The sequence below is a fragment of the Xiphophorus maculatus genome, chromosome 15 (genome assembly GCF_002775205.1).
Source record: "Xiphophorus maculatus strain JP 163 A chromosome 15, X_maculatus-5.0-male, whole genome shotgun sequence".
In the NCBI taxonomy this organism is placed as follows: Eukaryota; Metazoa; Chordata; class Actinopteri; order Cyprinodontiformes; family Poeciliidae; genus Xiphophorus; species Xiphophorus maculatus.
The window spans coordinates 10,603,618-10,629,545 of NC_036457.1; the positions used below are offsets into that span (position 1 = coordinate 10,603,618).

Here is a 25,928-nt window from a genome sequence, read left to right on the forward strand (position 1 = left end):
ATACACAACATCACCACATTCATGGACTCCCATAGCAGGATTCCCTGCTAAATGTTACCTGGGGAACATGAACTGAAATGCCTAGGAGTTATTTAGCTGGTTCTTTTGTCCTCATCCACACTACCTAATTCCCCTGTAACAAAATTTTTGCTTTTCCATGCAGCCCTTTTGCTCCACAGATGTAGTTCATCAGCAGAATTTCCTGAAGCAAGAAAAAAAAGCCTTTGAGCTGTTTTCAATCTCTCTTGTTGCAAACAACCCAAAGACTAGCAAATTCAGGACTGAAAGAATTGCATTTATGAGGCAACCATTTTTAACAAAGTTTATATTTCATGATTTAGTTCTGATTGTTGCTGATTATAGTTTTTTACTTAATAATCTGCAACAATTTTGTTTCCCTAAATAGCATTTTCAGGTCTAGAGTAGCTAGAACACTTCCGATGGATCAAGATAACATTTTCCTAAGTTGGAGAACTTTATCCAGTTATTGCAAAAAGGATTGCTGATTGGCTAATTTTTACCCTATGCAAAATGGCAGTATTTATTTTCAAAGGGGAAAATTGTTTATCTTTTTATCCTAGAGAAGAATATCTCATTACTTTAAAATAATGCTAAAAGGCATTGTCATAAAAATATTATTATTATTTTTTTTAATTTAGGCTCCCCACATCTGAAAACCTTGATGGTCCTGATTACTTGTTGTTTAACTTCGGAAATGATGTACACATCTTATTCATAGAACTTGCTGTATTAAGATATTTTAACATTTTTACAAAATTGTCTAAATATATCCTATTTTTCAAACATATCTATTTATTTAATTTATTTTGTCTAAAAAAAATGATACCCCTTTGGTTAAAAATGGACATAGTCATTGATTTTGTTCTTTTTCTTTCTTTCAAAATCCAAGCTGTCCATTAAACATGCATCATGCATTTTGTTAGATGCATTCTCACTGAAAGCATTCCTCCACGTATTTGCCTGCTCATGATTCCCTTGCAGTTTCAATTAGAGGTTCTGTTGTCAGCTCGGTTATAATCCGCCTCTCTTCGCTGTACCTCGTACCTTAATACATGCACTCTATTGCTGTGGCTCTGTTTATGTCGTTCTACTCGTATGAAGATGTTTCACTTCATACCTCTCTGCCTCCCTGCATCACATATTCACACAGAACACCTTGACAGTTTCTGGACCTCAGCAAAAGGGGCAGATTGTGTGGGAGTGTCAACAAGTCGGAGAGCAAAAGAGTCTAGATGAGAACAAAGGCAGTAATTAAACCAAAGGGAAAAAGTTAGACTTTTCAAGCTGTTTTTGTATGCAAGGAAATGCAGAAAGGATTTCACCACACCAGCTTTTTAATTAGTTGTTTCCCTCACTGCTTCATACGTAATTACTTTGGTATTTGATGGGCAATTATGCAAATTCCTTTGACTGATTTAAATAAGGCTTTTAAGTCTCTCCTTAATTGTCTTTTTTGATATCCGTTATTAAAAGTGTTCTTTATTTTAAACAGATTTGCTCTGTACACCCTGCAGGAGGGATCACCTTGAAACATCAGGAGTCATTATGTTCAATGTCTTATCGTTATGAAAAAATCTAAATACATTTGAATTTCCTATATACTCAAAAACCCCTGAGGTTTAAATTGATTGTTTCGGCAGAACCACCAACAAACATCAGACCTCTGCAAATATCCATCGTTGTCTTCCTCTCCTCTGTTGTAGAAGTCTTCTGTTGCTGTTACGACTGTTCAGCCCAGCGTTTTAAGTGTTGCTTCAGGGGGAAAATTAAATGACGAGAAACACGAAGAGAGGAGGAGAAGAGAAAGCAACGGGCAAAGTAAAGTAACTTCTGTTTGTTCTATTTTAGGAAAACAGCCCAAGGATGGAAAGAAGCCAGAGCCGTGTAAACCCATTCTTAAAGTGGAATATAAAACAACGAGAAATGGGTAGGCTCCCTCTTACATACAAGAATTTTTTTTTCAAAAATAGTGTACACAGTTGACAAATAACACAGCATGTTCGTTAACATGGGTTAAAAGCTACTAAGCTGAATTTGCCAGCTTAGTAAAGTTTTATAGAATAAAGTTTCTGAAAAAAATATGTTTCTCTTTAGCTAAACCAATTATGGTACAGTCTAGCAGTGTGACTTTAATTATATGTACCCAGTTTGTTAAATACGCAATGTTTAAAATACTTAAGCCTCTATTTGTCTATCTATTTATATTTGAGATTTTAACCTGAAGTTTTTTTTTAATTACCTAATATTAAGGTGACTAATGTTATTGACAATCTTGCAGAAAACCTCTGGACAGACATATCAGGTATAGCTGGTCAGTTTTAAAAATGCACTTACCTTAACAAGAGTGACAAGGTTTGCTCAGTAGTTTTCACAACATGATTGTGGTTTTTCCTAAGGGAAATATTTCCATCCATTATTGTTGCAAACATAGAAAACGTGTAGCAGCTTTCTTTCAACCATCTGAGCAGCAACGTGCCGCAACAGGTGGGGTAAAGGCATAGCAGTTACCCTATGCTAGTTATAGAGTGAGAAACTTGTTGGCTCTGCACTTGGATTGGGATCTATAAATTTATTGATTTATTAAAAATATTGGTACATCTTGATTCAAACTGTTGCAATAGTTTGACGAAATATTGTTACTATGCTTCTTCTTATAATATCCAGGGACCCTTTCATTATATTCTCTGGTGGTCTGTCCTACGACACGGTGGGACGGAGGCCATGTCTGACAGTTATGCATGGAAAGAGTATTGCTGTGCTGGAGATGGATTATCCTATCGTAGACTTCCTCACACTATGTGAGACACCATATCCTAATGGTAAGTTTTGGTCAAAATTGGCAAACTTTCGGCACATCTGTAAGCAGTATTTTCATGCTCCTTGTGGATTCAAACACACACACACATACCTCTACTTTTTTTTAATTATGTCAGATTGCTTGTAGCATTGTGTTACTGCTGCAATAAATTTCCCAACGGAATGGATTCTACCTCTCTTTCATTATCTGAACAACAAAATATTACATTACATTTTAATTTCATACCTTCGTACATAAAAGGCTTCCATCAGAATTAAATGATCTTCTTTCCAATGCTGGTGCGTCAACAGTTTAAACAAGTCCAGCCTTTGCTAAACGACATGGGGTGCTGAATGTGTGTAATCCTGGGTGTAATCTCTGCTGCTATGTAATGTGCCACATGTACAGTTTGAGGGAGGATTAGTAGATTATGTAACAGTTCATTAAATCGCTGGGAACCTGATAGCACCATCCACTGCTTTTTATCTGGTGATGGTCACAACTGGGTTTCTGTTGCTGCACAAGACATGTCTGCTGATAGTGTGTGATTGTGTGCACTTAAATCCTCATTAAATTGCAGCATCTGTTTATACGGTACAACAATTGGCTTCAGAACATGCAGTATTCCTAAATGTAATAACACTGGAGGGTGAAAATAAATGGCTTCCACAGTCCCATGCATCATATTAGTTTATACGCATTCAAAAGACATGTTTCTGCTGGCATGGCCCAATAATCATTAACATAGTTTTTTTTTGTTGTTGTTGATGTTCATGTGTCACTCTGATCCTGTAAATATTCATTAATATCGTCCCTGCACAGCCAAACAGGTCAGCATTAAAACATTGCTCTATTAACCAAATTTAATGTGCTCTGATGAGAACTCAACTAAAATCTAAAAAATTTTAATTTATTCCTGAATATATCTGACTCAAAACCTTCAGCCAGTCTTTAATCAGTTTAAATTTTGCTCCTGTTGACATTATTTCTTCATGCAGAGCAATTTGCAGAAGCATGTTACTTCTGTTTTGACTCATTGATCATTTTGTTGGTACCATAACTCATTGTACATTCAGATAAGAATTACAGAAAAAGTTCACTTTTAAATTAAAACACTTATATTGTCAGGAATGGCCTTCTCTTGTCTTCAAACTGATTTGCATAGCCTTTCTAACATTTTTTATATTATGAACATGGAAATTTTATAAACAACCACACAGATTTTTGGTAATATTATGGATGAAATTTGCATATAATTTCAAAGAAGTACAAGAAGTTCAAAAACAAACATTTAAAAATGTTTTTTGTTGGACTGCAACCTTGATCAAGCCACTCAGAACATTCCTATTTTATGCTTTTTACTTGTCTGATTTACATTTTTTAATATAACATGTATAACTTGAACTAATTCCAGGATGACAATCATTATCAATGTTATATACTTCAGAAAATTTGGAAACCCAGTATTTTTGGATTTCCACTTACTTTTTTAAGTGGAAATGTTTGTAAAGCTACCTCCATTTCAGACATTCCAGTGTAACAAGCAGATGTATCTATGATGAAAATGAACCTACAATGCAATACTACTTAGATTTGTAGGTAACACTTTATTAGAAGCTTACCTGTATAAGACTGACATGACACTGTCTTACACATGACACAACACCTGTCATAAATATGTAGGACTCTAAAGGAATGCTTAAGACTGTTGTATGAAGTGTCATTTGGTGAATAATGACTTTTTTAATGCAAAGTTGATGCATTTAATTGACTTTTAATGAAAGTTTTAATGGAGCTTTGCATTAAAAGTAACATTATTTACTGATTCATGCAAAATTTACACTTTTAATGAACTTTTAATGCAACCTTTAGTGCACCTTTGCATGTTCATGACAGGTGTTATGTCATGTTTATGATAGTTTATGTCAGTCTTATGGACACCCCTTCAAATAAAGTGTTACCAATTTATTATAAGGTTTAGAGAAAGCTTGAAGCCAAAAAGCAATTTAATGCTAAAAAGACAGGTTTGTGCTTTTATTCCTTTATAAGAAAAAAAGGAAAAAATAAACTTTTTCAAGGTCCCCTAAAAATAGGCTCATAACTCTAGGCTGATGTCATTAAGCAGCTGTCAGCACGGAACAGCTTAGTGATCGCTGTTGTCTCTAAAGATTAAATATTTGCATACATTCACTACAAAAACAAGCTTGAATGGGGTGCCGGTATATTAGCTACAATGTTGGGCCTGTGAATTGTTCATAGATTACATGTTTTCATAAAAATCTATAATCAAAATTTCTGAAACTCTTTTCAAGACGGGTTATCCAGATAAAACACAGACTGATCCAGTTTGAATTTTCCATGACAATTTTTTTTATGTGGTTTGTAAGAATCAGGGGAGTTCTCCCAAGTGTTTAATAAATGATTATATCTGTTACCTTTTACAGATTTTCAGGAGCCTTATGCTGTGGTGGTCCTGTTAGAAAAAGATTTAGTGGTGATCGACCTTGCACAAAATGGGTAAGTCTTACTTTCTTAACTACATTAGTTAACGCTGCTTTAACCACTAAAGTTGACCTGGGAGAATCTCTGTTTCCATTTATTGTTCTCTTTTCTTGTCATATTCCAAAATGTAATGTACATAAAGCAAGCATTTACCACTTCTGTTAATGTGGAAACACTTCATGCATAACAAGTTGTGTGATCAGTGTTTGTTCCATTCTTGTTAACAGTTACCCCATATTCGAGAACCCATATCCTCTAACGATCCACGAGTCTCCTGTAACCTGCTGTGAGTACTTTGCCGACTGCCCTGTGGACCTGATTCCTGCACTTTACTCTGTTGGTTCGCGGCAAAAGCGACAGGGTTACAGCAAAAAGGTACCGTAAAGAACAGCTACCACATCTCATTGATAAAGGCCTCTTTCTTTGTTCAATATCAAAGAGTAAAAGGAAAAACATAACTGTAAAAGCCTCCTCAGAGAAGGAAAATAAATCACAGAGATCCTGTGGGCAACACATCTGCAGGACATGCATTTTCATTCTCGGTATGATCAGTACGTTTATATTGTATGAATCAGTAAAGCAGCATTTACAGTGACTTTAAGACACTTATCCCTTTTATATTTGCTTATACATACAGTATACTTTCTTTTTTTGTCACTTTACTGTTTCAGATCATGAGACATATTTTACTAGGAGTCAAAGAAAACCTGAGTAAATACCAAAAAATTAATTAATTAAGGATTTGATATATTTAGAGAAAAATAATTGAACCAGAATGAACAGAATAATTTGTTTATCAAGTTTTCCAATTACAATTTTTATACTGTGTCTAGTTGTAATCAGCAAGTATTGAAAAAATGTACCTATTTACATCGCTCAGTTAATATTTTAGACTCATAGATGTAGCAGTTTAGACTTTATTTCAAACCAGGGAGTTATAAAATGTGCTGATTTTAATTTTTACCCTTTATACCTTACTGACTCATAATATACAAATTATGTATGTAAATTATTTTTTAAGAAACACCCTCTAACCTTTATGCCATACTCCAAAAACAATAAAGTTGCAAGGATAAAGGGCAGTTTTATGTAACTACAAATTGAACTCCAACAAAATCTCAACAGTTTAATTATAACTAAAGTAATATTAATTAATGTCGTCATAAAGCAAGATATGCATAAATCTACTACTGCTCAGCAATTCTAGTTTTCTTTCTGCACACCTCCAGTCTCCTCTCATTCTCTTCTTCCTTTCTTATATCATACCAGACAGACCCCCCTCCTGCTCTTTCAGCCATTATGTATGCTTATGTTCTTTTCCTTGTCGCCTTGTTTGGCTTTCTGTTGGAAATGTCAGAATGCACTGACCTGAACTGGCAGCCTACCCTCTTCATTTTTTTTTCTGCTGAAGAAAAGCTTCACTGAGCTGCAGGGGGGCCTTCTCATATGAAGATCACTATGAGTCATACTGGTGACCTTTGTATGTGTCGAAGACTTGAGAGCCTGACCCCCCACTGACACACACACAATCTCTCACAGAGGTGTATAATGTGTTATTGCAAGACACACTGTGAGAGATGCCGAAAGACTCTGTGCGTGTTACCATCTGTAAATTCACACATGGAGATGTTCATCATGACATCTCTGTGCAGAAGTGGCGTGTACAGCGACAGCTGTTCATTGACATACCTGTTAACTAATGTGTGTGTCCTCTCTTCATCAAGGAGTGGCCTATTAGTGGTGGAAACTGGGGACAGGGCACACAGAGCTACTCCGAGATCATCATCACCGGGTAAGATGAAAAGCACTGTCACTGACGAGATGCTGCGATTATTGTCCACCTTAACTGCACTCTTTAGGTCAACTCAGTAAGAACGATTTTTACATTTTCCTTCGCAGCGGCCTCCTAAGTTAGATTTTTTTTTTTATGCGTTCAGCAGAAGCAGGGTTTTCTAACAGATCAGTCACACTGCACAGGTGACACTAAGAACTCTTCTCTTATTCCTTTCTGTTCACCTCTATGACTGGCTGGATAAATGAATGAAAATCAATGAATCAAACCACATTAACATTTGTGAAGTTGAAAGGTTCTTGGTCAGTATAAAGAAATAATACAGTAGTATGCAGTGAAAAGAAAAAAATAATAATATGCCATGAACCTTTTTACACATTTTCATCAAATTTAATCTCATAGTACATATGTACAGTGACAAACAATAAATTCTTATTTCTATTTTCATTACAACCTTAAATCTCAAACAGGACAGAATTGTGGGGCAGAATGCTTATTTTTATTACTTGTTTCCTTTCTTTCATTCCAGCATAAAGCTTCTAAAGTATTGCCTCATATTCACAATGGGATTTTTGGTTGGTCTGGATTTGACCATTCTGACATACAGTGATCTAATCATTCCATTGTTGGTCTGGCCAGATGTTTAGTTGTCTTGTGGAAAGATTAACCTCCCCCCGCTCGCTCTCTTTTGCAACAGGTTTCGCTCAGGGACTACCCTGCATTTAGCTCCAACATTAAACTCAACTGCAAAAAACATCCATGTTCCTGTTTTACAAAAAGCAACCCTCACAACATAAGGCTGCCAGCATCATGTTTTAAAATAGGAAAAAAATGCTGAGGATGATATGCCACATTATTTTTCCACCACACACGTTATTCTGTATGTAGGCCAAAAGGTTTGGTTTCAGCCTCATCTCACCAGATCACTTTCTTACAGATTTTGGCCCTGTCTCCTATCAATTTGTGGCAAACCTCTAGCTAGAGTTTTTGTGATTGTCAGTATTGACTTTCTTCCTGTTATTCTTCCACAAAATGTCTTTTTTTTTTTTATTCCAGTCATGCTGATGGAACAGTGAAGTTCTGGGATGCCTCTGCAAGTACGTTATTCCCACTGTTAACCTGAGCATCGTGCTTTCTGTTTATTTTTTTAGAATATCATTTTGTTAAAATAGAACTTTGAGTCAAAGAGGTAGATTTTGGCTCAAATGTACCAAAATTTTGTACATTTTGGTACATTTGAGCCAAAATGTACCAAAATTTTGTTTTGGTACATTAGATGTTGAGAGAACATCTAAGATATTCAATGTTATAGATTATTTTTGGTTTGTTCTCACAGAATTGAATATAGTGAATAAAGCCCTCGTTCAGTTCTGAGTCTTTATCTTTCTGACACTGCAACTTATGTTTTTTTTCTTGGCCTTTTCAGTAATGCTCCAGGTGCTCTATAAGCTAAAAACGGCAAAGGTTTTTGACAGGAACCGATCCAAGGAAGACAAGGGCAGCACTGAGGTGTCGGACGAAGATCCCTTTGCCATTCAGATTATGGCCTGGTGCCCTGAGAGCAGGATGCTCTGTGTGGCCGGAGTGTCAGCCAATGTTATCATCTACCGCTTCAGCAAGCTCGAAGTAACTACTGAGGTGGTGCAGGTGGGTTCCAGTTGTTGCCTTTATTTTAAATGTTGCTTTCTGCTTTTCAAAAAGTCAGTTGCAGCAGTGCAAGCATGCAGACACAACAGAGTTCCTACACAGTTTGAAAAAGAATTGGATTATCAGTTCCATTATTTCCATGTCTTCCTTCTTTCTTTCCTTCTCCCACTTTTTGTTTTGTCAAGATCAATATTTAAATCCTTCTCATCATAGATATGTTTGTCATAAATTCATGCAGAACTTGAGTCTTCTATATTTGGAAATGCACATAAATGACAAAAAGGTCTGCAAAGCTGAGTCTTGAAAAGTTTTGATTTTCTGGGGAAAAAAACAAAAAAATGAAAACCTGTGTTCAGCAAAACAAGGTAATTGAAACAATCTCCATCACCAAACACAACCCTTGTTTTCTTGTGATTTGCTTTCGACTCTCAGTCCCTGTCCCGATTTAAGACGCTTAGGCATATAAACAATACACACACACACTCAGAGGCAGTAAGGTTGCCATGCCAACAGACAGCAGTGAAGCAAGCAAAGCTAAAGCAACGTTATAATCTTCTTTGATAGCAACCTAAGTGTTAATGGCAGTGCAGTGGGAGTCTGTGTTTAGCTGAATAAAAACAAATGCAGTTAAATCTATTCTCTGTGCTGTTGCTGCACCTGGCTCTTTTCAATCACAGTGTGTGGGCAGTGCTGTGATGCATCTCACTGATGCCCTCTTTTTTTTAAGTTCAGAACTGTTTGTCATAAATATTTAAAACCCTCAAAAAGCATTCATGAATTTAAAGAGCCTGATCAAACTTACACACTCTTCTCCCACCTCACAAATGCTGCAGTGTGGAATCAGGGCTAGATATGAGGATATAGCTGGAAAAGTGTTTTTTTTTTTGTTTTGTTTTGTTTGTTTGTTTTTTTGCATAAGGCCAAACTTCTATACAACCTTGTAGGAGTGAAGAAGAGAGCAGAGAGAGGGAGAGAATCTGAAGAAGGGCACTGATCACTCTAAACTCCCACATGTCAATGGGGCTAATGAGGCTGACAGAATGCCAAGGAGAAAAGCTTATCGGCATTGTGTTTGAGCTCAGGAGCTGTGTGTATCTTTGCGAAGGCGGAGGTTGCAAAGGGGTAGCCTGGAGTGGGACTTAGAAGGAATAAAGTATTTCAGTATTAGAGGACCTCTTTGACTTTCAGTCTGCCCACACACATGCAGACCCATCACTGACAAATCCATTTGATCAGAGACGACTGTCTGAATGCATGCAGATGTCATTCATCATCACATTATCCTGTTGCTGGATATTGTTGGATTGTTGGCAACAGTAATTGGTGCTGCCATACAAAGCCATGTGTGAATGTCTCCACATTTTGTCACATTTACACTTTGCTGCTGTTTATTTGAATTTTATATGACAGTGCAACTCATAGTAGCCCCTTAATTTTGCAGTTGAAGGAAAATGAAATTTTAATAAATTTGCAAATTAAATTGATAGTAGAAAAAGTAAAACAAAAAAAAACAGCTTCTGACAAAAGTGGAAAATTACCTATAGCTATAAAATCTGTGCAGCATATCAGCTGCATTTGCTGTACAATGTATCATCCCCACTAAAATAAAATTCTGTTTATATTTCTGAAAAGCTTGCATTGGTCTTCGGCCTTCTGAAGTGTTTATGATGTAGAGCCAACTTGAGCTGCAATTTTAGCCTTCACAGTCTAAGCCATGCCTAAAATTGTTGCCAGTTCTTTGCAAAATAGCTCAAGCTCAGTCATTGTGGATGGGCAGAACCTGTAAACAACAGTTTTCAAACCTTGCCATAGATTCTCAATTGGATTTAGGTCTGAACTTTGACTGGGCCATTCTTACCCATCAATTTTTCACCACACCTAGCATTGCAGGTGCTGTCAGTCAGTTATGATGTTATCTGAGTAGAGCATTTCCTTTATGTTTGCCTTTTCACACTCTAAAATAGCTTGTGGCAAACAATAGGACTTCTTATGGCTTCCTTTCTAGACTGGTTTACCTCGTCCAGGGCCTTTATAAGGGGCAGATTTTTGGAGTGTATGACCAATAAATAGTCCCGTTGACAGATTATCTCCCACCTGAGCTGTGGATCTCTGCAGCTCCTTCAGAGTTATGAAGGGCCTCTTGGCTGTTTCTCTGACTAAAGCTTCCCGTGCCCTGTTACTTTAGACGAGCATTCATGTTTTAGTAGCTTTAAATAGAATAGAATTACTTTATTCATCCCAGCAGGGAAATTATTTAAAGATGTGCTCTGACCTGCCAGCCATGTTTATTGATCTATTAAAGACCAATAAATGCATCTGCAGTTAAGTTAGCAATTTTATGAAGTCTTACTTTTATACAGATTAAATAGCACATAATCTTTGGGGGATCCAAGTATACAGAGCTCTGTTTATAATGTGTCAAAGTGAGAAAAGGTTGCTGTGTATGTATAATTTTGCAAGACACAGTATAAATGTGGTACCTACAGTACCAGAAAACACTTTATATGTTAATCTGTAAATTTCAAAACCCCCATCATAAAAAAAAGAATGAAATTTGACAGAAAATAAAATTGAAAATGCATAGGAACCCTGAGATTTGCTAATATATTCTCATCTCTGCTGTCGTTCTGTGCACAACTGTGTGTGTTTGCAGTTACTAGAGGTGCGAATGCAGTACGAGCTGAACGAAACAGAGTCTCCAGATGGTGGAGGTGGCGAACAAACATCGGCACATCCCACCCCTGGTGCCTCCCCTCAGACCAGCGGCCCACCTTCACACCCTTCTACCAGCAGCAACAACTCTGACGGAGGCAACATACCCTGCCTTAAGTACGAGACAGATGTGCATAGAAAAGGGCTCACATGAAAGAAGTAGGAGCACTTGCATGCACATGAACACACACAAGTCTTGCTTTCAGCCTCAAGCACAGCTGCACAGAGTTATTCAGAGGCTTCAAGCATTCTCAGCCACAAACCCCCATCTACCCCTCTCACACAGAGCTTCATCTGCTACACATATCCAGCTGCACCACTTGTACTTCTCTTGTTTTTGTGCTCTTCTTTTGCCTTTTTCTCATTCCTTTTTTTTCTGTCTCTTCTACAGAGTGCGAAGTTCTCCTTTGAAGCAGTCTCCAGGCTACCAGGTGGATTTGGTGGTCCAGTCAGTGTGGGTGAGTGGAGAGCCTCCTCAGCAGATCACAAGTCTGGCGATGAATTCCTCCTACGGCCTGTAAGTGGATACACAGAGAGTTTGTAAGAACACTGGGATCTGTTTCGTCTTTATCTAGAGGTTTTGTTTGATATTAACAAACTTTCTATGCTATTATATTGCCTGATAAAACTAGTCGTATTTTTTTGTCCCTTTGCAACCTCAAACATTAGCCTTTTTTACAGGCATTTCATGTGACTGATCAACATAAAGTTGTGAACAACTGAAATGTATATGGAAAATGATGCATAGTTTCTAATATTTATATGTTTTTTCTTCATAGAATCTTAAGTGTACTGTGCATTTTAATCCGGCTGATGAGTCGATAACTTTGTTTCTAATCTATGTGTTTTTATCCTTGTTTCTTAAATTTCTTGCCCTTGTGCTTCTTCCACTCCCTCCATCTTTACTTCAATTGCTCCCTAGATTGGTGTTTGGCAACAGTAACGGCCTGACAGTGGTGGACTACATCCAGAAAACGGTAGTTCTCAATCTGGGAACAGTGGAGCTTTATGGATCCAATGATCCCTACCAGAGACAGCCTCGGTCGCCAAGAAAAACACGGCAGCCTTCGGGAGGTAAAGGACAAAGAAGACATGTGAAAGATGAAAAGTTTGGAAAAATTTCTGCAACCAACCTAAATTAAGATTTTAGATCTTTAAACAGAGGTTGTTGTTTTTTTTTCCATGAGACGCTAAATGACTGGCACCACATGTAGAAATAGAACATTGCTCAAAAAATGAAGGAACACCTAAATAACACAGTCTGTAAATAAAATCAAGCTGCCCAGCTAGCAATCAGCACTCGATGTGAAACAAGTTCACCTGCTGTTGTGTAAATGGAACAGACAATAGGTGAAGGCAATTAACAACACAACTCCTATACAAGGAGTGGTTGTCAGGCTGTCTCATTCTTTCTGGCTGACATCTTGGTCATGTTTGCATGTTGCACAATCCACATCAAAGTGATGTGCTATAAGGCTTTGAAGTGTCTGTCAGTACAGTGTCCAAAGCATGGCAGAGGTACGGGGAGACAGGCCAGTGGACCAGGAAAGGGAGCCATAGGAGGGCAACATCCCAGCAGCAGGACAGCTTCCTTTGTGCAAGTAGGAGCAGTAGGAGCTCTGCCAGGGCCCTGCAAAATGGTCTCCAGCAGACCACTATGTGCATGTTTTGTTTAAACTGTCAGAGACAGACTCCATAAGGGTTGCATGAAAGTCTGACGTCCACAAGGGGAGTCCTTGATTACAAGCCATTACCGAGCAGAGCCATTGGCATTTGCTAGAGAACACCAATATTGGCAGATTCATCACTGACACACTGTTTTCTTCACGGATGAGAGCAGGTTCACGCTGAGCACGTGACAGACGTGACAGAGTCTGGAGACGCCATGGAGAATCTTATTCTGCCTGCAACGTCCTCCAGCATGACCAGTTTGGCAGTGGGTTAGTAATGGTGTCGGGAGGCATTTCTTTGGAGGGCTGCACAGTCTTCCATGTGCTAGCCAGACATGCCCGGGCTACCATAAGGTACCGGGAGAAGATTCTTGTATTCATTGTGAGACTGTATGCTGGTGCAGTGGGCCCTCAGTTCCTGAAAATGCCAGGCCTCATGTGACTGACGTGTTTCAGCAGTCCCTGTAAGTTGAAGGTATTGATGCTGTGGTTTGCCCTGTACATTCCTCAGATCTGAATCAAATGGAGCACATGTTTTCTCATTCCATCCACCAACACCACATTGCAGCACAGACTGTCCAGGACCTGACCGATGCTTTAATCCAGATCAGGGAGGAGATCCGCCAAGGGAACATCTGTCACTTCATCAGGAACATGCCCATAAATTATAGGAAAGTCCTATAAGCACATGAAGGTCACACACAGCCCAAGTCTGACTTATTTTGAGGAATTTCAACTTCAGGCCGATCCCAAACCACCATAGGATAATGATTTTATTTCACATTGATCAGTTTTGTTATTCCAAATGCATGTTCAAAGTATAATGTAATAGAGATTTTCAACATTCTGTTCATTTCAATCTATGATGATATTTTAGGGTCCCCTTTATTTTTTGAGAAGTGCATGAACGGTGTACCTGAAGCTTAAACAAAATGATGCATAAAAACATAAGTGAAACCAAAATACTGCATGAGGCACACTAATAGTCTTTTTTTAAATAAATGTCATGATAAAAATTATAGATCAAGGTAAAAATGATGATGCATTGACAAAATGACTATTAAAACAAATATTGAACAAACTCATACTGTAATAAAAAATAAATCTAAGCATGTAGAAATATTATTCTGTTCTTTTCAGCCTTTCACTGGTGGCTATATTAATACACAAAATCCCAAAGGAAATTAATTCAAATTTGCATTTTTTTTTTTCTAAGATGACAGGTTTAGCTTGTCATTAAGCATGATGACTTGTTATTGCCTCGAAAACTTCACCACTGGTGCTTAGTCCCTGATCTAATCTGTAAACTTATCTAAATATGAGACACGCATACACTGCATCCACGGTGGCTTGCTAAAAAAAATTAATTCCCAATCATTTTTTTCACATCGTTTCAAGTTACAGCCACACATTTTATGTAGTAGAGATACTTAGGACTGTGGAGTGGGAAGGTTTGTCATTTGATGTGTACCAGTTTTATACATCAAGACTAAAATATATGCCCATTCCTTTTAGCAGAATTACTCATTCAGTCAGATTTCATAAATGAGTTCTATGAACATTCATTTTCAAGTTTTACAAATCAACCCGAGTTGAATTTAGATGTGAATTTAACTAGGCCGTTCTGACACAGAAATATCCTTTGATCAAACCATTCCATTTTTTGTTTGTACGCTTATTATTGTTATCCTGCTAAACTGTGACTTTTGCAACCACAAAACACTATTGCAGTGTTTTTAGCTGCAATACTCTACCCCATGATGCTGCAAATGTAATGTTTCACATTGGTTATAGAGTGAAGTCCAGAGTTTGGTTTCTTCATACAGCATTTTGGTTATAAGCAAATTAGTTGTTAGCAAACCCTTCTTTCACATTTCCCGCTTCCTAGATATCTTGAAATACGAAAGGTTCCCTATTGCTTTCTTTCAGCATTTTTTTTCTTCCCATCAAGGTCAGATTTGTTAAGTGCAAGACAAATGGTTGTTCTGTCAACAAATTCTTCATGTAATCTGCGAGTCTCTTCAGCTCCTCTTGAGTTACCATGGCCCTCTTGACTGCTTCTCTGATTAATGCTCTCTTTGCAGAACCTGTAGTTATACGCAGACAGGCATGTCTTGGTAGACCTGCCATTCTCTTTCTATTTTCGGCTGATGGATTGAATGGTGCCCAGAGTTCTGTACAAAGTTTGAGATATTGTTTCATTATCTAACCCTGGTTTAAAACCGCTCTGCGGCTGAATCCTTGACCTGCCTGTTATGTCTGCTGGTCTTTGTTATGCTGCTTTTTTACTAATATTCTCTAACAACTCGCTGAGGTCTTCAGGGAATTAAGTTATAATTAAGAGGACAGTTTTAATTAATTTTTTTTTTTCCATCTTTGAGGCTGCAGTGTATTTTTTAGTTAAAGGTATTAGAGTGACAGAGGGTCACTATATGAATAGCACATCTTTTAGATTTTTATTTGGTAGAAATCAAAACCATTCAATGCATCATTTTCTGACTGTAACATGACAAAACAAGAAATGGGGCAAGTGTTATGAACACTTTTGCAAGGCCAGGTAAATTGATGCTATCCAACTCTAGTGTGCTAGGCTTATACATGACAAAGCATTTTAACTCAGTGCTCACAACTCGACCTTTCCATTTTTGTTTATGGTCTCCACATTTCTGCTTCTGTACCTTTTCATTGCATGTTTTTACTCTCCCTGAGCTCCAAAGTATCTGCAACACGTAACTGGATTCAGTGTCGACACACTGCCATCATGTGCTGAACAACAGCAGTGCGGATACATTGCCTACTAGAAACCTAATTCCCATTTGTCTTATTAGCAAGTTTGCAAGGATTGCACACATGCTGAGTGATGACCTTATGATAATGATTCATCATCAATTGCTATTGAAAACAACTATTGAAAACTGGAAATATTGAATTTATTCATCCTCATTTTCACAATGTTGCAAAAATATGCTTGTATAAATACATCTGGAGTCACTATGGGCACCAGGCTGGTTCATGTCGAGGCTTGGAGAGCTTGTGTTGTATTCAGACGTCCAGCTGTGTTTGTGTGCCAAGAGGGAGTGCGGTCTGACTAGCTTTCTGCCTCATAGGACAATGTCACACATGCGCATGACTGCACACGGAAACATGTATGTGGCAAAAAGAGAAATAAACATTCAAACTGAATGAAAACAACTCCATTCTTTTCAAAGCAGAAAACTACACATCTATTTGTATGTTTTGCTTATTTTTATTGCATTTTTTGAGCTGACATTTATTGTTTACATTTTCAAAATAAAGATTCCAATTTGTGTTTTATCTGCTCCGCCGTAGGCTTGTGTGACATTAACGAGTGTTCAGCCACGTCAGAGGACCGCTGCAAGTCTCCAACTTCAGGTAACCTGTCCTTCAGTGTGTCTGTTGAAGCAGGTTTGTCCAAACATCACAAGTCCAAATTATGCATTATTTTATACAATGTAGACAGAGGCAACAGTTATTAAACATCAGTCTTTTTTGATGTTTTTCAGAAAATAATATTCTCAATTGTTGGTTATTAAAGCGGAACTTTATGGTGCACATTTTTGTTAAACCATATCATTGCTTTACTGTCAGTTTCACTCATCCTCAGCACAATTTTTTTAGTCCATACAATATATTCCCATTTCCACACATATTCATTAACCTCTTCTCAGAGTCCAACAGACAAAATTCTAATTTATTTAAAAGATCTCCATATTTTTGGAAACTGTAAATCTTTGTAGCATATATGAGCTTAGTGTGACTGTTGATAGTTGCAAAGTGAATGCAGCTTTACATTTAACAATGTGTAAGAGAAACCTATTAATTTGCATTATTTGTTTCAGTTAGAGAAATATAATTTTTGCAACACGTACCTGCGTAATGGCATAATTATGGAAAAAATAATAAAAGCGCTGTGATGCATTTAATTTGTTTTCAAGAATATCCAAATTAAGTCTCAACTTAGATTTTATGTCAATATCCTTAAGTTTTGTCTGGGTTTACTACATCTATCCCTCCAAATGCATAAGCAGATTTTATAAGCTGTAACAAAATACAGATTTCTGGTTTGCAGAGATGCTCCTCTGTTTGCATTCACATAATCTACATTGCTGGTACCCTTGGAAAACAAAATGGCCCAGTTTCATCTCATTATGGGTAGCTTGGCATCTGTGCGATAAAATGATGAAATTTAAAGGTCAGATACAAATCACGTCTCTAAGTCTGCCTGCTGTTTCCAGGTGTGATTGTAGTTCCAACCCCCATGTCTGGTGCCATCAGACCCCACAGTACGATACATCAGTCTGCTATGCATAATTTATGGTGAAGAGAGAGATAAGGGGCTTTCCAGCATAAGTTATATAGTCATTTGGTCTAAGCCCAAGTTTTGTTTTGTTTTTATTTTCAGAAATGTATCAGGGTTTTCTGGTGGGCTAAAACCATGGATTGCTTTTTTTTTTAATTACAGTTATTCTCTAAATTACTCAAAAAGAATTAAAAATTACATAAGTACACAACGTAAAGAAATTTAAACTTTATGTATACGTTTCCTTATTTTGTTTTTCACACAAATTTTTCACTTCTGCACAAGCCCATATGAAAAGCTGAAATTAAAGCTGCAGTTGGTAATTTAGATAAAAATATTTTTTTTAGCATATTTATTATAACTCTATGTCCTGACCACAGAACTTGAGACATATAATTTGTAAACAAATCAATCTTCTCTGGCTGTAATACCACAGTGGGGAGGCAGAGGAACTCTATTTTTTTTTTGTACAGACTATCTTTGTCATAGTATACTCAACATAGTGACAGTTTTAGCAAATACATAAAAAAACATATTATTTATAAAAGATACTGCAACTGATATTCTAAAGAACTATTGAGTTAAGAATGATACTTTGCCCATTAGAACTAAGCTGACTCAAGAAGTTGTTTCTAACTGTACATTTACTGTACTTTACTCCCCCTCCCCTTATCCCAAAAGTGTTGATGTCACACAGCAATCTTCAACAGTTCTACAATGGAGGTGGTAGAGGAGGTAAGACTGGCCCAAAGTTTCCATAAGAGGCTCTGTTGGCAGGACAAATATGGTCCCAATTTGGTACCTCTGTTTTGTTTTTTGTTTGTTTTCTTTGTTGTGAATACACTTTCTCTGTCCTTGGTGTTTATAGTCAGCAAATACTACTTGGAATAAATAATTTAAGTGAAGGAAACAAAAAAAAATGTTCAAAGTATGTCAAGGTTAGCTTCTGTTCCACAACCTTTTTGTTCTGTATGCATTTCAATATAAGTGGATGGCTTAATTTGTTTTTATACAACAAATTATTTTGGTAACACTTTAATTGACAGGTTGTGAATAAGACTGTCATGACACTGTCATAAACATGACATAACACCTGTCATGAACATGAGTAAGTCTTCATGAATATTTCTGACTGTTGTCATAAATATTCAACAGTCATTCGGTAAATCATGACACTTGTAATACAAATTGACATTATTCAAAATGTCTTTGTTGTGACAACTTGACATTAACCAAGAAATCATGATCTGACATAAATTTGTTATAAAAGTATTACTGATTAAACTTGAAAAATTGTGTAGCTTTATGTTATTAAAGCTAAAGTTTAATCAGTAATACTTTTATAACAAATTTATGTCAGATCATGATTTCTTGGTTAACGTTAAGTTGTCATAACAAAGACATTTTGAATAATGTCAACTTTGTATTACAAGTGACATGATTTACCGAATGACACTTTATGACAACAGTCATAAATATTCATGAAGACTTACTCATGTTCATGACAGGTGTTATGTCATGCTGTCGTGACAGTCTTATTCACAACCCGTCAAATATAGTATTACCATTCTTTTTTATATATTTAAATGCAAAAAATACATAACATTGAGAAAACTGAAAGTTCTTGGAGCAGAGGATGACCTAGAATGACGATGACATTGCAACTGCTTTGAGACAACTTAGTTGTATGATACACATCTTGCATGCTACTTGTATGTAGCACATGTGTCAGACTGTAAGTGTGTTTGCGTTTGCCGTCTGTCCTGATATGATTGTTTATAATATGGTATGAAACCCCAGAGCTCATCATTGTTCCAACTTTGTATTCATTTATCTCCAGTGTTTTGGTCAATGGTAAAAATAAAGTCTGCAACAACTGTAGTGTCACATTTGAGATGGCCCTAAACCTTATATTGAAGGATAGACCTATAGATCATTTCATTACCTAACTGTTTAGTATCTGCAATATTAAATTTAATAACTGAGCGTTTCAATCCGAGTTTTCTATGTGTTGCAGTGATGTTTGAATTAAGAGGGACTGGATTGACTGACATACCTCTCTGTCTGTGTATGTGATGTGACCTGGTCTGCGCTGCTCTCAGACATTTCCAGGAAACGGTCAGCGTGGGAGGAATGTGCCCAGAGCACTACTAATACAGGACTTAGAAAATATTTGACATTTAAGCTAAAGTGCTAAGTTTTTAGGACAGAATAAAAACTTTGTAAGTTTTATGTACACTGGATTGACTGGAACTGGGTTAAAATATTTTGCGAGAATAATACTAGATACCTTCTGTCAAAACACAGGAAACGCTGCAGCAATTTGCTCCACTGGAAACATTGTCACCAGGAGATAGACATGAGTTTATAGAAGATTGCAACTCTATTATGTCAGACTATTATATTTTTGTTAGTTGAAGCTAAAACTTAAAGAAATTGGCAGAAGACATCAGGAGTGAAGCCTGGGGCATAACTGTCTCAACACAGGAAACTTCTTCCTTCCAAACTAATAGAGTGATAGCTTTTCTGGATTGTGTTGGTGGTGTTGCATGGCCGTTCTTCATCTTCTGGTTAATCCTGTTAAGAAACCAGTCTCTGTCATGCAAACTAGCTATGTGGCTTCATGCAGTTTTCCTTCGAGGGACAAACGTTGTTCAGCCACACGAGATTGAGCAATAACAGGTCTGTATACCGCCTGTTGATACTACAGAGTGGATTGGTAAGTGAGGTACTTGGGCAAGGTATGAATGAATTCTGGCATGGGGCTGAGAAGACCACTTGTCTACCTAAAAGTTAAAGTTATAGGCGAACCTGCACTGACAGGGTAAAACTGGGTTTAAACCATCACGCCCCACCAGTACTGACTTGGGAACTGCAATCAGGCCTATGAGGAGTAATGTTGGTTACCTTCATGATGCGAGACCTCCACTTCCTGTCTGACTCCATGTTTAATCTAGGCCCTCATTACTGAGTAAGCAGTCCTCTTGTGTCCTTTATGGCTTCCACTCCTAAGTGTACAGTCCCACCAGCTTTCCTGCGCTTGCACTGTTGGTGCACAACGCTCAAGTACTGGTAATTCACAATCTGGCAGCACAACTTGGAACTCCTGCAGTGCTGTGCTTCTGTCGCCCCTCATTTGCTGATCGTTACCAAACTCTAAAGCTGAATAAGTGCTTGTCTAACTTATGTTGAAGGTGTTATCAAAACATCATACGTAGATGTCTTACCATCAGTTTAAGGCTGCAATGTAGAAACTCTGTTCCTGTCGAGAAAGATTTATACTAGAACAATCAAATTTTGTGACTGAGTTGAGTGATGTACAATCTTGATAATAATTACACCAAACAATGCAGATGAAATTTAGTAAGGTTTTTTTTGGGTTTTTTTTAGTATATGCATGCAAAACATGTTGACATGTTAATGTTGTGTACAGATTGTGCAAATACTTGTTTACATGCCTCTAAACTGTAACTAGGAAAAAAGCCATTTGCCAGTTTTAATTCTAAATAAAAAAACCATTAAATTTTAATAAACTTAGTGACGTCACCTGATCACATTGTTTCAGAAGTATGGTGCGCCTTAAAATTCTATACAAATAGGCATAAATGAGATGATGCTTTATGATCCAGCATGGTAGCTCTAAAAGTGAAAGAATTAATTTAGTTTCTTTTATTTATAAAGGACCTTAAACATACACACGTGCAACCTCATTTGTTCTTAGGGTAGCGGTATAGATTTCACTTTTGCTTTTTTGGAATAGAGTCTGGTCATTTATTAAAGCACTAATGTCAACTACTGACACATCTAAGCTTCATAACAATATGTAGAGAATGTTATATCTCTGAGTGAGTGATAAAACTGGTTTGTGCATCTTTTTCCTTCTGAAACAGCTTTTAACCTTTATTTACTGTCATTTGTTTTTCACTTCCACAAAAAGTTATGTTAAAAAATATTTAACTAGCTGTAAAACCACTCCAGTGAACTTGAATCACCTTTTTCCACTATCACTGTCTTCTTCCATTTCTGATGTTCTTTATTATTACTTCCTGGTTCTTGCTGCATGCTTCTTTGGCATGACAGTCCTGAATGGCCCTTGCAGTTTTGGTCTGTCTTACCACTCTTCTCTTTAGGTATTTGTACAACTACAGGTCCCCTGTTTTTGTGTTCTGTCACAGCATGCCTTCGAGATATAGGAGTTGCCTCTATGTTTTTACGTAGAACTTTTTTATGTAAAGCATTTTGGCTCCTCTTGTCAGTAAACCAATTCCCTGGAACATGTCGCAGCTTTTCTTTTTTTTCTTTAGGTGTGTCTCGGCATTGTGCACAATTCTTGTCCAGTGCTGGATACTTGGCTTTGCATGGCACCGTGTCATAGCTTAGATGTGTGTTTGTAAAGAGGGATGTTCTCTTTTTTCCAGCAAAGATGTCACGGAAATTAAGCTTACCTACTGAGCTAAAGCCAGACTTGGGTAAGCCTTGACTTCGTGTCTCCAAACATTTTTTTAAATATGATTTGCAGTATGATTTTATTGCTCTGACTGGACTCAGCCACATTCCATCAGCCCAGGGGAGTATATTTCTCTGGTTTTTAGTCTCAAAATTGGCAAGCTGTGCAGATGTTCTCCTGAGTTTGCATGTGTCAAAAGTAGCACTGATCTGGCCGTGATTAAAATATATTGAGCAGAACCGAATTGTTGAATTATTATTATTTATTTATTTTTTTTTAACTATATTGGGGTTTTCATAAAAGGTCAGTGGTGCTAACTGCTCACCCCTTCTCACTGCAGAGCTTTTTGTAACTTTTGCAGCTTTCTTTTTCTTCTGTGTTATTTGTGTATTTTCTTTTCTCTGTGTGATTGTTGTTGTTTTTTTTTTTTTTACATTAAAATGGTTTTCAGTTGGTAAAATGGAAATGTTTACTTCCAGGGACATTCAGCTCTTTGTCATGTTCAACACATTGTTTAGTTTCAGATCACTAGTTAACTTAAATAATTAAACTTCTGTTTCGATGTAAAATATCTTTGTGCCTGATATACAAAAGGAAAGAATATAAGACACCGAAATGTTTCTGAAAATTTTAAGTAAAAATAATCTTTTCCCAATCTAAAGCATATATGAGAAGCTTTTCAGTTAAGAATTTAAACGTCAACATTACCAATAGATATCTGCTTTTTCACTCATGTTTCATTTTATTGTGTGTATCCTTTGAACTTTGTCCACTATTTGCTCCATTACAAATTCAAATGTATTTCGTTGGGATTCCATGCGATTGACCGAGATAAAGTAGCACATACTGTAATTGTAAAGTTGAAGAAAAAACTATTTGAACAATTTGCTTTTTTTATTTATTTATTTACCTCTAAATTTAAAAATTGTGACTCTGCTTCACTCTCATACGTTTGTATAAAACATTAATGAACATATGGAACACACCAGACAAAATAAAGCTGAGATGAAGTGTAAATCACGGTTAAACACACAGCCAGTGTTTCGGTGGACTTTTTGGGATTAAAAGCATATTCAATTGTTATAATAGCCCTTACAACACTCAGATAAATTTACGCTACAATTGTAAAAGAAACTTTAAAAAACATTTTTGAAAACCATATATCATTTCCTTGCACTTTACAGTAATACTTTGTGTCAGTCTGTCAGATTAAATCCCTATAAAATAAGTTGAGTTTGGGATTGCGATGTAACAAAATGTGGAAAAGGTTCAAGAAAATTAATACTTGTGCAAGGCAATGTACAGATTAAGTTGATGTTGCTGCATTGCAGGTGCTTTACCTCTCTCTGTTTTCTCCGTACTGTCCTCCTGTCCGTGTGCCCACCGCGGGGTGCCAACCCATTAGACCACCGGGACAACTCTTTCAGCCGCTCCCGCTCCTCCAGCGTCACCAGCATCGACAAGGAAGCCCGAGAGGCCGTCAGCTCGTTCCACTTCTGTGAGACTTTTGCCCGGAAGGGAGACTGCACTTTGACGCCCTGTCTATATGTCGGCACCTCGCTGGGGACTGTACTAGTTCTGGCACTCACTTTGCCACCTGCAGGGGAGCAGCGGCAACTGCAGCCAATTATCATTTCGCCTACTGGTAAACTTCAAATAGTTTTTTATTGAATTTATTAAATTACATTAGAGTTAAACTGTAAGATAAACGGTACAAAAGACCAGCAGCAGAGATGCCGAGTGTGAAGCTTGACAGACTATTTCTTTTCACAGGTATGCTGGTACGGCTCAAGGGAAGCATCATGCGGATGGCTTTTCTGGACTCTGCTGGTTCCCTGGTACCTTCTGCATTTGAAACGTGGTGTGAGCCCAACGTCACAGCTGATGGTGAAGAAAGAGAGAAGATCCGAAAGCGGCGGCCCGTCTCCGTTTCACCTTCCAGCTCACAGGAGCTCAATGAGAGCCAGTTTGCTGTGGTGTGCTCTGAGAAGCAGGCCAAGGTCATTTCACTTCCTTCCCAGACCTGCATCTACAAACACAGTATCACAGAGGCTTCTTTCATCTTACGGGCAGACGTCGTACAGATGAACCAGTCAGTGTGCGTGGCTTGTTTTTGTGCCAACGGCCACATAATGACCCTCAGGTAAGGAGTTCAACCAAGGATTGTTAATCAAACAATTAATTTAAACATTCTAAATGGATTTGACTTTTCTTTTCCATTAAAAGTTTTTATCTTTCTTCAAATTAAACAACCTCTTAAATCCATTTAAATGTTATGCCAATTTTAGCATACTTTAGTGCCAAAATGGAAAAATAGTTGCAAATTGATTTTTAATTAACTGATTGTACAACAAATTGTTTTCATTAGACACCATTAAACCTGTATCAACATATATAATTTGTAAGTCAATAACTTGCAAATGTTATTGACTTACAAATAACATTTGTTATTGTTATTACTTTGGATAAAACTGGTAATTTGGAAAGACCAGACTGCAACTTTGCAGCCATGGAGCCTGAGCTCCACAGCATTCACAGATTGGACGAGGCATATGACCTCAGTTGTTTCCTGCTGTTGAGTTGTTACATCAAGTACTCAGATCCACACCGTTCCACGGGGCCAGCAGGTTTCTATTATCACAGCAAGGTGCCACTGAGCACCACACTGACCATAAACACTGACCTAAAAGGCAGGACAGACGATATAATTAGCTGAGGTGACATGAAGCCACCTGTTTTATTGGTTTATTAAAGTCTTACAATATACTCAAATATATATATATATATTTTTTACTGTCTTAATATGTAAACCCACACATCAGCTTTCAATAATTTTAGTTTTAGAAGTTTAATATGTATAACTTTAATTTATCAGTTTTTGATAGTATGCCTTTACTGTGAATTACAGATGGTACCACATTTTCTCCACTCAATTTTCAAACGTCTTTGAATACAACACTTTGTGAATGGCCAGCTTTACTGGCATGCACATTTGTGGCTTTCCTCTCTTATGGAACATGTCATGGTATGATCTGTCTGACTTACCAGGATGCACTTTTATTGTGCACATTGCGCAGACGATGTGTACCACATTCAACAAACCGTATCCTAAAGCATTGTATCCAACGTTGTAGCTAATGAATTTGTCAAGGTTGGAAACTCTCCACTCAGACAGCAGGTGGATTTCTATGCAGCGTGTGACGGGTTGTAATTGAGGAGGGGTGTATCAGTGTGACGGTCGTTTTCATCAATCACGGTTCCTTTGACAGACAGAACAGCCGTCCATATGGGTGTCTGTGTGGACAAAGCGAGGACGTCCAGCTGTTTCTTTGTGTTACTGTGTTTGTGTCATTATGTGCGTCTCCTCCAAATTGTCAGTGCATAAAGAATGCTCAGACATTCAGGGGATTTAAAGGTTTCAGGCAGTTACGAAACTCCTTTATCATGTTTAAATCATAAAATACGGCCTCTCACTAAGACAACCTAAGGAATGCAGACAACTGTTGCAGTTCTGAATGCTGAGGAAGCCTGGATACGGTGGGGACAATTATTAATAATCCATTCATTTCAAATAATTTCTATTGCTTCTATGCCTCCTTCCTAGTGTGCCGGGACTGAGACCACTCATGGATGTAAACTACCTACCTTTGACAGACATGCGGATAGCCAGGACGTTCTGCTTCACAAACCTAGGCCAGGCCATGTACCTTTGCTCGCCTACTGAGATTCAGAGGATAACTTACAGTCAAGAAACCTGTGAAAATTTACAGGCAGGTTACCTGGTGTTGAACCAACTCTTATGTTAGTTGTGTCTGCAAACTTTATAAAATGCAAAAAAAGAAAGATATTATATGCTTTCTAAAATAAATCCAACTTACAGAGCTTTTTATATTTTAGGAGATGCTGGGTGAACTTTTTACACCAGTAGAGACACCAGAGGCACCAAACAGAGGGTTTTTTAAAGGTCTCTTTGGAGGAGGAGCGCAATCGCTTGACAGAGAAGAACTATGTAAGCCAGA

The 25,928-nt window shown here is 37.4% G+C and overlaps 1 protein-coding gene across 4 annotated transcripts in view; it reads left to right on the plus strand.

The window, feature by feature from the left end:
• Positions 1-25,928, plus strand: part of stxbp5 (syntaxin binding protein 5) — a 107,076-nt gene that overhangs the window by 76,232 nt on the left and 4,916 nt on the right. Inside the window, exons 9-25 of one of the 4 annotated variants that reach the window (XM_023347670.1) lie at positions 1,870-1,948; positions 2,686-2,840; positions 5,263-5,335; positions 5,548-5,695; positions 7,045-7,112; positions 8,169-8,209; positions 8,539-8,759; positions 11,413-11,588; positions 11,863-11,988; positions 12,394-12,545; positions 16,472-16,534; positions 18,144-18,197; positions 21,881-21,931; positions 23,273-23,554; positions 23,683-24,052; positions 25,514-25,679; positions 25,807-25,918. In XM_023347670.1, the coding sequence (XP_023203438.1) occupies positions 1,870-1,948; positions 2,686-2,840; positions 5,263-5,335; positions 5,548-5,695; positions 7,045-7,112; positions 8,169-8,209; positions 8,539-8,759; positions 11,413-11,588; positions 11,863-11,988; positions 12,394-12,545; positions 16,472-16,534; positions 18,144-18,197; positions 21,881-21,931; positions 23,273-23,554; positions 23,683-24,052; positions 25,514-25,679; positions 25,807-25,918 (2,337 nt within the window). The remainder of the gene's footprint in view (positions 1-1,869; positions 1,949-2,685; positions 2,841-5,262; positions 5,336-5,547; positions 5,696-7,044; positions 7,113-8,168; positions 8,210-8,538; positions 8,760-11,412; positions 11,589-11,862; positions 11,989-12,393; positions 12,546-16,471; positions 16,535-18,143; positions 18,198-21,880; positions 21,932-23,272; positions 23,555-23,682; positions 24,053-25,513; positions 25,680-25,806; positions 25,919-25,928) is intronic. The other 3 variants (XM_023347671.1, XM_023347672.1, XM_023347673.1) reach the window with 3 other exon arrangements.